The sequence below is a fragment of the Ptiloglossa arizonensis genome, chromosome 5, assembly GCF_051014685.1.
Source record: "Ptiloglossa arizonensis isolate GNS036 chromosome 5, iyPtiAriz1_principal, whole genome shotgun sequence".
Classification (NCBI taxonomy): Eukaryota; Metazoa; Arthropoda; class Insecta; order Hymenoptera; family Colletidae; genus Ptiloglossa; species Ptiloglossa arizonensis.
This window is the reverse complement of record NC_135052.1, coordinates 19,450,384-19,462,394: the sequence shown is the minus strand read 5'-3', so window position 1 is coordinate 19,462,394 and position 12,011 is coordinate 19,450,384. Positions and strand designations below refer to the sequence as shown.

General features: G+C 44.3%; 1 protein-coding gene across 2 annotated transcripts in view; it reads right to left on the bottom strand.

Moving 5' to 3' along the window:
* Nucleotides 1-5,657: 5,657 nt before the first annotated feature.
* The window catches only part of LOC143147181 (protein apterous-like), a 127,891-nt gene continuing 121,537 nt past the window's right edge, over nucleotides 5,658-12,011 (bottom strand). For both annotated transcript variants that reach the window (XM_076312207.1, XM_076312208.1), the window contains exon 6: nucleotides 5,658-7,681. In XM_076312207.1, the coding sequence (XP_076168322.1) occupies nucleotides 7,466-7,681 (216 nt within the window). In that variant the 3' untranslated portion in view covers nucleotides 5,658-7,465. The remainder of the gene's footprint in view (nucleotides 7,682-12,011) is intronic.

The window sequence follows — 12,011 nt, the reverse complement described above, 5'->3', positions numbered from 1 at the left end:
TCGTTTGTTAAACGAGCGCTCGCCTTCCGGTATTTTTGGATATTCTTGAAATATTCACCCCCGTGTGTTTTTGTTGGACCGGCTCGCTCGCGGCCCCTCTGGACATTTGGTACTCGATATTTGGGATTCACCGGGGGTGGTCCGTTGTAATTTCGGAACGAGGAATCACTACTTTTCATTCTCGGATGGTGTCCTAGTTTTTGTTCTTAACTTTTCCTTTGGACGAAACGTTGCAATTCTTTTTCGGTTACAAACAATGGATTCGTCGATCGAACCTGGAGTACGATTTCAATTCTTTTTATTTATTTTCGTGCAGGTAAGCATTTATTTATTGGACGAAAAATCGATATTTTGATTCTTGGGTGTAACATTGTATTTTTGTTCTTCTTTTAGGTGAAATGTTGCAATTCTTTTTGGATTACAGCCAATAGATTCGTCGATCGAACCTGGAGTACGATTTCAATTCTTTTTACTTATTTTCGTGCAGGTAAGCATTTATTTATTGGATGAAAAATTGATATTTTGATTCTTGGGTGTAACATTGTATTTTTGTTCTTCTTTTAGGTGAAATGTTGCAATTCTTTTTGGATTACAGCCAATAGATTCGTCGATCGAACTTGGAGTACGATTTCAATTCTTTTTACTTATTTTCGTGCAGGTAAGCATTTATTTATTGGATGAAAAATCGATATTTTTATTCTTGGGTATAACATTGTATTTTTGTTCTTCTTTTAAGCGAAAAGTTATAATTATTTTTGAATTACAGTCAATAAATTTGAGGATCGACACTAATCTACAATTTGAATTTCTTTTATTTCTTTCGACCCAAGTAGGCATTTATTTATTGGACGAAAAAACGATATTTTGATTTTTGAATATAACATTGTATTTTTCGTTCTTTTTGTAGGTAAAAAGTTAGATTTCTTTTTGGATTACAGTCAATAAATTTGAGGATCAACAGTAATATACAATTTGAATTTTTTTTATTTCTTTCGACCCAAGTAGGCATTTATTTATTGGACAAAAAATCGATATTTTGATTCTTGGGTGTAACATTGTATTTTCGTTCTTTTTGTAGGCAAAAAGTTTGAATTCTTTTTGGATTACAGCCAATGAATTCGAGAATCGACGCTGGAGTACGATTTGGATTTATTTCGATGCAAGTAGACATTTATTGGATACAAAATTACGGCTTCTTGGAAATTCTTGTACTCGATACATTACAATAAGAAAATTAATTTTAAATTGAACAAGGGTTTCGTGTGTACTCTACTTCGAACTGAGATCGATATAAGATTCCGAAACTGTGATCTTTCAAGCGAATGCATAGAATACGTTACAGAAATTACAAGAAGGAGTACAATATTAGATAACATAAGATAACAAAAGAAATAAATATTATATAACATAAAATACGTAAACCGATTTGAAAATATATTTAAAAAAAATGTCAAAATAAATCGAACTTTCTTCCTCTGTCTTCTCTCTTAGTCTTATTAACAAAAATAAAGAAACAGAAGATTTTTGTATCACGTGGACAGAAATAATACCTCTAGTAGTTTAAAACAATTTATTTCGCAGTACTCTAGTTCGATGTACAATTGTAGATTTTCATATTCATATCGCAGGATCATATTCCTAGAAATGAACATCGTTGGAACATTATTCGAACCTGGAAACTGGAATCCTTTAGTTTTCTTTGTACACGTTTCATCCCTCCGTTCTTGTCCCCAAGAATTACTCTTGCTGATTCGGGATTTCGAATAATCTCGGACAGAAATCGCGCAGAAACGTGACCAGGAACGGTGAACGCGAACCCAGCGTGGGTGTAAGGACATTGGCTGGTTCTTTGGTCTTCCATGTTTGAGTGGAGTCACAGGGAGCTATTGAAACTGGTTCGGACGGATGAAGGTATAATTATTATAATCTTTCCCCGAGACTGTACGACTTTTCGCTGTATCAGAGAGTGCATTCGTTCGCTGCGTATCGGTACCCTGTTACGAGTTATTTTAACTCGTACAATGTTCACATCGAATTTATTTTAACATCGTGCTATTATTACAGATAAAGAACACTAACTTGGAAACAACAATAATTCGATAAACAGAGGGTCAGTGGAGACTTAGGTACGAGAAAGAATCCAAAAACTCGGTGAATCACTTCTAATTACACACAATAGTTACACAAAAGACTTCCAACTTACCTAACCCTGTCGATGCGAAGATTTGTCCATGCAACACCCTCACCGTGCGGGATTCCTATAGTCGCGTTTATTATTCATATACTTGGAACGCCTATAGGCGTTCACCGCACGCAACGCATCGACCGAAACATCCCCAAGGATAGCTACACACTTTCGGTGATTCTTCGCGATTAACGAAGAAAAATGAACGGGTATCTCTGTCTTCCGTCCAATTAAACTTACGGGAGTGATTCTGCGAATATACAAAGTCGAAGTTTTCTTCCAGAATCGCATAATCAAGGTCACGAACGAATACTTTTTTCACCGCGACTTTTACCCAAGTTAATTCCAATTAAACGCAAGACGATCTCTCACCTCTTACTTCCGCAGTGGTCCCCGCCCTCGTTGATGATTTTTTTTTTTTGCACCGTCTGTATTTTGATCCATTCAGAAACGCAACAAACAATCTCCGTTCGAAATCGCATCGCGCCATGCGTCGGAGCCTCTTACTCAGCGGCCGGGCACAATGCAACCGCTCGCGTATTGTATGCACCGTCTAGTTTTTTGCATTTCCGTTATCCTCCTCGGCGTTGCACTTTCCTACCCGCAAATAATTAATATCCTCCCAGTATCAAAGAATCGAGTCCACGTTCCTCCACGACGCCGTTGAAACCCTCGTCTTCTACGCGCTAGCTGATAAGAAACTCCTTGCAAGTACGACGTTATCGCTCGCGTTCCCCATGCTTCCGTAACTCAGGAAGCAGTTTGTAAAGGCTTGAAGATTTACTGAACCTCCTCAGCTTTAAACTCACCTATTACACAATACGGAAACTATTATTCTCGAGCCACCATCGATCATTGTCCCGTGGTGGCGAACGGAGTAAACGATACCACGGAGGAGGTTTCTTTTTCTTTTTTTTTTTCTAGAAAATTGTATCCATTGATCGCGTTAACGGTAATAGGTTTCGTCTAGGACGTAATTACGAATTTGGGAATACGTTTGGGACGTTTGGGAACGCGAAGTCGTTCGAAGAGACTCGATTTAGTTCAAGACTGGAAATCGATTTGTATCGATGGGTGTAGCGTTGGGATTGTTTGAAATTTTTCAGGTTTAAGTGCTGTTCGAATTCGAGTACCCGTGGAATTTACAGGAAATAGTAATTTCGCGATAATAATGGCGCAGACGGCAGCCATTTCGATGCACGGCTCGGGGAGAAGGAACTTAACGACGATTCAGCTTTCTGTGTACCTTTCGTATCTCGATTCAACGGTCTGGTATGTTATAGCAGTTTTTAATAGCAAAGGATTTCCGACAAATAATCGTATAATACTTCGACACAGAGATTAGCAAAATATGGACACTATGATGGCGATCGAAGTAGAATCGTAAACATATTAACGGTATTCGAACGTAACCTTTTCGTAGACATTCTCAAACGAGTACGAAATACCGATTATAAATTTAACGACACAGAAAATTTCATTCGAATTCTAATTAATCGAAAAGAATAATATATTATTCCATCGTTAAAATTCCTATCTGTATTCGACGAATAACGGATAAAAAGAATCTTTTATCTTTTATTCATCGTTCGATGTTTCTAACCGAATAGTATATCTTTCCCATTTTTGCTCAATAGGGTAATATTTTTCCCGGATGTTAAAAATACTGAAGTTTTTCGAACGTTAAATTCTTCACCGGAGAATACGGAAACACGAGTCGGTCATACTCTAATTATTTCGAGAGAAGTAAGAACGCATCTCGAGTCAACGAGTTGCTCGTGAAACGATCGATCATTGAATGAAGATCGTTGAATGATGATCGATAAAATAACCGCGGGTTTATCGAAACTGGATTATTAATCTGTATTAATATCCAACGTCGAAGGTATCTAGACGTCCGTGTCCTAACGTAGTGACGCAATTAATTTAACAAGTCAACAATCACTTGAAAAAAGAGATCGTCTGTGCGCCGGCAAAGCTAACGAGAAATTTCTTTTCCCGCACAAGTTAAATATAATTTGCACGCTGCGATGATCCAGCCTCGTTTAATTTGAATTGCCGTGCACGGCATAATTTTAATTTTAATTTTAATGTCCGCCCCTCGGGATGCGCCGCGCACTCATTGGTACGCGTAACAGGGTCGTTAAATTGCTGCCAACCTTGTAAATCGCGTCCTCATCCCGGCGTGCGCATTTAGCGCAAAACACTCGTGTCAGTACTTCGGTGACGAATATTTTCTATCTTCTATTTTTCGAGGGAGGACAAGTGTCTTCCGGAGTCGCACCGTTTACCGTTTTTTTCTTCCTCGTTTTAACGTTTTTCCACGTTTTTTTTTTCCACCACCTTTTTTTCCATTTTCCACGCTTTTTAATTTTTTTCCCCCCCGGTTTGAGAGCGTCAACATTTTTATCGATGTTGCGTTTCTCGAGTCGAGACCGCTCGATGATACTGCTCCGCAAACAAGTTTCAACGAGAAATCCGAGCGATATATAATTTTTGCGCGGAAGATCCTGTATTACGAAACTTAGCCGCGATCTCGTAACGAGTTTCAATCTAAAGAGAAAATTAAATATTATATCTTCGTTGTTTTCTTACCGGGGTGGAGGAAACTTTTGCGAAGGAAGAAGTCGCGAAGGGGATGAATAGGGGGTTGCGAAAGAAATAGTCGACAGAGGCAGCGAGTATATTGTCAAAATATATTCAATGAAAAAATCATCTTGTAAAATTAGACAATCGTTCCATTCGTTACAAGGATATTAATAATAGGAGTGATAATAATAATAATCGTCGTCATCATTATTACCTTGCCTAACAGAACCGCTACCGAATGCAATTATAATCCCTACAACCTATAGCGGTGCCTTAAGAAACTCGAGGAACGTCCTTTATTTACAACAATTACGTGAAATACGCCAAGGATTCGCGGTCGGGCGCGACTTCGATCCGCCATTACACCAACCTTCCACTCCTCTCGATTCTCCACTTTTTCGCGTGTGTGTGTGTGTGTGTTTCTATTTATTTTTTTTTTTTTTGAGCAATAATTATAATTACACGTCGTTCTCGCGCTCGACGCGCCCGAATTTATTTATAAATAATATATTTATATATGTATTTATATATTTATATTTACTCGACGTTAAAACCCAACGTTTCGCGCGACACGAAACACCGTCAGAGCACGTTTTCTTTTAATTAACAATTTCAATGACTCTCCGCCGACGAACGCCGCACTTGAACGCCCCGGAACGAATAATAATTTCTCGAGACGCGCAGCACCGAATCAATCGAAAATCGAACCACTCGATCGGGCTTTTGTCGCTTAATTCACCTAACGATAATAATAATAATATATATTATTATGTTCGTACGTACATATATATTTATATATTCATTTATTTATATTACTACGTAACACGAGCGAAAGTATTACATCCCCCCCCTCCCTCCCTCCCTGCCCCCTACCCCCGGAAACGTTGGATTTTCACACAGCACTGGTAAAGTTCGTAACCCTTAACTAGGCTTACCTCAGAACGCTTATAACCAATAAATAGACATCGACAACTAATTACAAACGCTTTCGGACGAGGCGACGTCGGAGCGCCTCGTCGAATTGTGTATCGCGTGTACGTGCACGCGGGTGTGTTTCTGTACGCGTGTATGTGTATACGTGTTTGTGTATGTGTGTGTGTTCGTGCGGCGAAGCTCGCTACGAAATCAGCGAATCGACGGAAAAGACGTACACGTTCAAAAATAGCACGCAGATCACACCGTGTCGGCTACAATAAATACAACGCTTTCTATTCTTTCGACTAATCGATCCTCCGCTACGGTACATCCACCGCTTCGTCCGTGCGTCCTCCGTTTTGCTTTTCTAATCCGATCGGGTAAACGACGATGGTCGATCGAGAATCTCGCGATCGAGGAAAGTCGTTCGCGGTCGGATCAACATCGATTGGCCGCGCGAGGCTAGCGGAGCGCTATCCCCACCACAACGCCCGGCTACCCCCACCACAACGACCGACTACCTCCCTCGCGTCGCTCGGCTCCCCCACTCCTGTCGCGCACGCTCGCACGGTCAAACGCTCTCTGTCACTCGAACGGGGAGCGTCATGGCGCGGCACAGTGCTGTCCGACGTGACCTCCGGAGTACGACCCTTTGGCTTTCGGAGAGCGCGCGTAACCCTCAATCCGACGCATTCGCAACGCGTAGTCAACGTTGCGCGTGCCGATCGACCGAACGCCTACACGGTCAGCGATTTCGTTCGGCACCGATAGCAAACAAGATATTTCCCCCACTCTGTCTCCATCACCGTGTCACAGGTTACTTCTAACCCGTACGCAATCGATTACGGTAGAATCTCGACGATCGCGAGAAAATAGGCTCGAAGATCCAACTATCGGGATGCACTCACCCGTACATCTCGAGCACCTACGGTTTAACCTCTTCGACTTTACTCGTTGCCAAGCGACTCCCTCCAACTTGTCAACGCGGGAACGAGGTCCTCGCGCAACGATCAAGGCTGCGTCTGTCGAGGTTCTACCGTGAATCGCGGCCAGACGGACTATCCGAGGGAACTCTGCACGCGGACAACACTGTTTTGCGAAAGTAGGTTCACGGTGACCTTCTCCGACCTTCGTTGGATCTCTGGAAGTCGATCCGTTGAAGGAATCGCGAAACAGACACGCGTCTGTTACTGTTCAGATTCCACTCGACCCAGAAATTATCTTTCCAAATCCTCGAGCGGACCTTTGGCAGATCCAAGATTTCCAGAGTTCCCTCCTGGAAGGATACAACTCCGCCAATTGAGTTCGATCCGACTGGTGATCCTCCTCGAGCAATTCCTCGTATCGCAGCGACTCGACACCGAGGTAACGAGTCTCTCGTTTGACCCGTGCCTAACCGATCTGTCCGTAAGGTTCGTTCCACGAACGAGACAACATCGAGTTCAACGCGCGGAAACGCAACCACCGCGTAAACTAGTCCGTCGTCGCGAACCACTCTCGTTGGACATGGTCTCTCACGCGGATCGACCGACCCGTCTCGCGAGACGTCCACTCGGTCCGTTCGTTCGTTCGTTCGCGACAAATAAATTATTCACAGTGTCGCGGGGCACCGTCGAGAAACGGGAACCGCGGATTCGGTGAAAATAGTCGTCCCGCGTCACGTTCTCGGGCGTCCAGCTCGCGTATCCTCGACGCGTAGAACATGGACGACGCGTCCATTCGCGTCGGGTCTCGTTCGATCGGTCTGGATTGCGGCCGGAAACGGGATTTCGGGGATCACGCGCAGTCCAAGGACGCCAAGGACGCGGGACTGTGCGGCCCGCCGAGCATGAATGGAGGGCTCATCGGCGGACCACCGCTTCCGGTGCTGTTCCCGTACAGCTCAAGGTCGCCAAGGGAACCGCCGTCCACGCCGCCGTCGCACTTGTCCGACTTGCCCTCCTGCTTCAGCACCATGCGCCGCCATTTTGCGCGGGCGTTCTGGAACCAGACCTGCGAACAGAGAAAGAGAGGCGACAGGTGAGTGCCGAGATGTATTTTTCACGTTCGAGGAGCGATCGGGGGACGGTTACGGAAAAAAATTGGGAACCACGAGAGTCGTGAAACGCGTGCGTTAAATATTCTTTTCTTTTTTCTTTTTTGCTCTTTGCGTAACTTTTTCGCAACGAAACGAACCCAGTCGGGTACGAGTATACCCTTAATATATCCCGTAATGATCTTTCGTGCGCAATAGTTGTATACTGGAGAGTGCTTGTTCGATAACTCTAGGAGCTTCGGAGTTATTATTTTTGACATTTTTGCGAGTATTCTTTTATTCGATTCAGTCGAATCAAATATAGATCGTTGAGTTTAGGCTTGTTCGTTCGGAGGTAGCACCGAGAGAGTAGAGAACGATAGTTAGATGGTTTTTGGGAGATACGAAGTCTGTGCACGAGTTAGGAGTACTTGGTACTCGATACCGTTAAGTGATTAGTTCTCTTGTTTTAAATTTGCATCAGAAGTGGCGTTTCGCGAGATATTCTCAAGTTTCTGCTCGACGATAAACAGGTTAACCGTCAATCGTTCGCACTCGGTCTCGTATTCCGAAGGATCTCCGTTGGCTGTCTAAATACGAACAATTGCGTCCACAGTCGAAGACGTCGGTCGCCAACTGTCTCACGCGATGCCAAATAGACACCATTAAAGTTACTAATTTCATCTCCGCGGTATTATCCATCACGGAGTAACCTTCTGTATCGTCGAACTTTGAATCACGTTCCCAAATAGATATCTTTACACTTACGAATTTCAGCTCCACGATTATCCATCATGGAGTCTTCTTTCGTATCATCAAATTTAGAATCACGTTTCCAAATAGATATCTTTATAGTTACGAATCTCACCTCCATGATTACACATCTTGCATCTTTTCATATCATCAAATTTAGAATCACGTTCTCAAATAGATATCTTTATAGTTACGAATTTCACTTTCACGATTACCCATCATGGCGTCTTCTCTCGTATCGTCAAATTTCGAATCACGTTTCCAAATAGATATCTTTACAGTTACGAATCTCACCTCTACGATTACCCATTATGCATCATTTCGTATCGTCAAATTTCGAATCACGTTCCCAAATAGACATCTTTACAGTTACGAATTTCATCTCCACCATTACCCTTCTGTCTCGCCACACTAACCGACATCTTGAAAACGATTTCGCGCCAAAATTCCAAGTACCTGTTCCCGAGAATCGCGATTGAGAATCACCGTCATCCATTCCGCGTGTGCTTCGAATTTCGACTTTGTAAAAGCACCGCTCGTGAGAAGAACGTATCCCCGCCCTTTTCCCTTCCCGATCCCCCTCCCAGGCCAGATCTCTCGCATTATCCTGAACGGCGCGTCATTACACCTGACGTCCGAAGAGAAACGCCGGCGACCGGGACAAAAGGAAAGGACACTCGGGGGAATACGAGGACCAAAAAGCTCGCTCGCGCGCCTCGTATATATCTTCATCGAGAGGGCTTGCACACAGGAGGAGGAGTAGGGGGGAGGGGGAGGAGGTAGAGGAAGAAGAGAGAGAGAGTAATTTAAATGCAACCGCACGCGCGCACCGGCACGTCAACGACGGGCCTCTGGCCCTGCTAGGATAGCTACATCGTCCATACAATGCAACAATATATAATGCGACGACGCGCACTCGAGGCTCTCTCCCCCGTTCCTCCCCCTAGCCCCCAACTCCTCCCTCTTCCACGTCGTGGTCCCCCTCGCCAAGGTTCTCTCTACCCTCTGTGTTCCCGATAGATAAAAGACGGCCTCGATGCACGGGATCCGCGTCGCCATTTTCAAGATAGTCTCCTCCCCCGCGGACTGAAAACCAGCAGAGAGACTTCCAACCGACACTACGTGGGCCTCCCCTTCGTGGTCGAAGCGTACGAGTGTTTCTCTCCGCGGTGCGCTCGCGCGATAGGCGCGCGTCTACACGGTGTTGCGTTCACGTGCACACGCGCACCTGTCCATTTCTACACGCGCGTACGTACGTTTCACGTGTACGTATAATTCACGTGTACGTACGTTTCACGTGCCCGCGGTAGGTGCGCGCGTTCCCTACGCGGACGTGTGCGCACCTACCTACGTACGTACGTGTACGTGTACGCGTGTTGGCTACGTGAACACAGAGACGAGAGAGGAGAGCGGCGACGAACGCAGCCGCGCGGCGAATGAGCGAGTATTCGTGCGTTTCGCGATCAATATCAAGCAAGATGGCGACCAAGAACCCTACGCCGCACCGAATACAATAGGCCGGCTCTCTCTCTCTTTCACTCGTTCGCTCTTTCTCTCTCTCTCTCTCTGATTCTCTCTCTCTCTCTGTTTCTCTCTCCTCCCCTGAGCCACCCGACGACCCCGGCCTTTTCTCTTTCTCTATATCTTCTTTGGCTGCTGGCGGCGCCATCGAGTCACCGCGCGTCTACACGGATCCCAAGGCGAGTCTGCTCCGGGTACGCTGGCAGAAGTGCCAAGGATTTCGAGGATTTTACCCTTTCGTCCTGGAGGGAGGAGGGCAACACGGCATTGTAGTCGCTCGGCGAGATGGTTTTGTCCTGGACAACGAGGATGCGCCGTATCGTCGTGGCAGAGGGGGATGCGCGAAGGGGAGCTGGCCCCGGAGGGTGCGAGGATGTGAAATTCGTTGCACAGAGATGGATGAACGAATGGGAGGCGAACGGACGTCGAATGGAACATTTTTGAGGATTTCTCGAGGGGATGGGTGGGGAGGCCCGACTCTTGAACTCGTAGGGGTGGTCGTTTGGATTTTTCGGAGCTCTCGCGTTTGTTCGGTAACTATTACGAAGCCCTGGGAATCTCCCTCGACGAGAATCCACCGGACAGAGAACGCTCGCACGGATTTGTGAAGCGAGATGGTCTCGATAAGAATAACTATGGAAGCGCCGGAAGGTGTTTGAAGCTCCAGAATCGATATTTAAGGGGACGTGGAATTGAAAATTTCTAAGAGAATCGACGAGTAGAGATCGCGCGAGGAATTTTCGTCGAGTAGACGACGCTAAACAAAGACATAACCTCTACACTGTAGATGGAAAGGATTTCTAGATTCTCGGTAGTTTAAATTACATTTTATAAAACACTTGACGAGTCTACGAAGAGGTACGTTTGAGGCTAGGGTTACTTTCTGTGGACGTATATTTAAATAGGTAGTTTTGAGGTTAGGCTCACTTTTGGGGCAGATGAATTTAAATAAGTACTTTTGAGGTTAGGGTTACTTTCTGTGGATGTAAATTTAAATAGGTAGTTTTGAGGTTAGGCTCACTTTTGGGGCAGATAAATTTAAAAAGGTGCTTTTGAGGTTAGGATTATTTTTGGCGGAGTTTATAATTTACGAAGAGTTTATAACTTTTTCGTCGACGAATGACAAATTAATACAAAAATCGATAAGGGAGGGCCAAAGGCTACGGAAATCGTAGAACGTTCAAGAGTGGAGCTCAAAGTCGTTTTACGTTCAAAGTACAGGGATCGAGATGGAGTACGAAACTGGTTCGAGATCCTGCGTAATGCCTTTCTCGAAACAACGTCGGAGGATTCCAATCTCGAAAGTAGGTAACGAAGAACTTGATAGTTAAAGTCTGATAGAGAAAAAGTAGCGCTGTTCGGAGAAAGAAAGATCGGTTCTGAGCCAAGGTGAACGTGATACTCTAAGTAAACAGTATTTGCACAGTGTCGAATAAACATTCCTTCGCTCGCAAGCCTTACAGTTCTTGCACGCGACATTTTAAACGGCTGTCTAGTCGTGCTCGAATGAAATTTCAAGAAACTGCTATTTCTTCGAAACTCACACCGGAAATCTCCACCGATTCGTGAAACTACTCCGAAACAACAACTCCTAAGAATCTCCAAACCTAGCGTGGCAATATCTCCACCGAAAATAACCCTAACCTCAAAAGTACCCACTTAAATTTATTTATTCCAAAAGTGGCCCTAATCTATAAACTACCTCTTTAAATATACGTCCATTGAAAGTAACCCTAACCTCAAACATGCCTCTTTAAACACCAAAAGTATTCTTCCCAAAAACAAGCAATATCTCCATCAAAAATAACCCTAACCTCAAAAGTACCCACTTAAATGTATCTACCCCAAAAGTGTCCCTAACCACCAAACTATTTAAATATACGTCCATTGAAAGTAACCCTAACCTCAAACATGCCTCTTTAAACACCAAAAGTATTCTTCCCAAAAACAAGCAATATCTCCATCAAAAATAACCCTAACCTCAAAAGTACCCACTTAAATGTATCTACCCCAAAAGTGTCCCTAATCACCAAA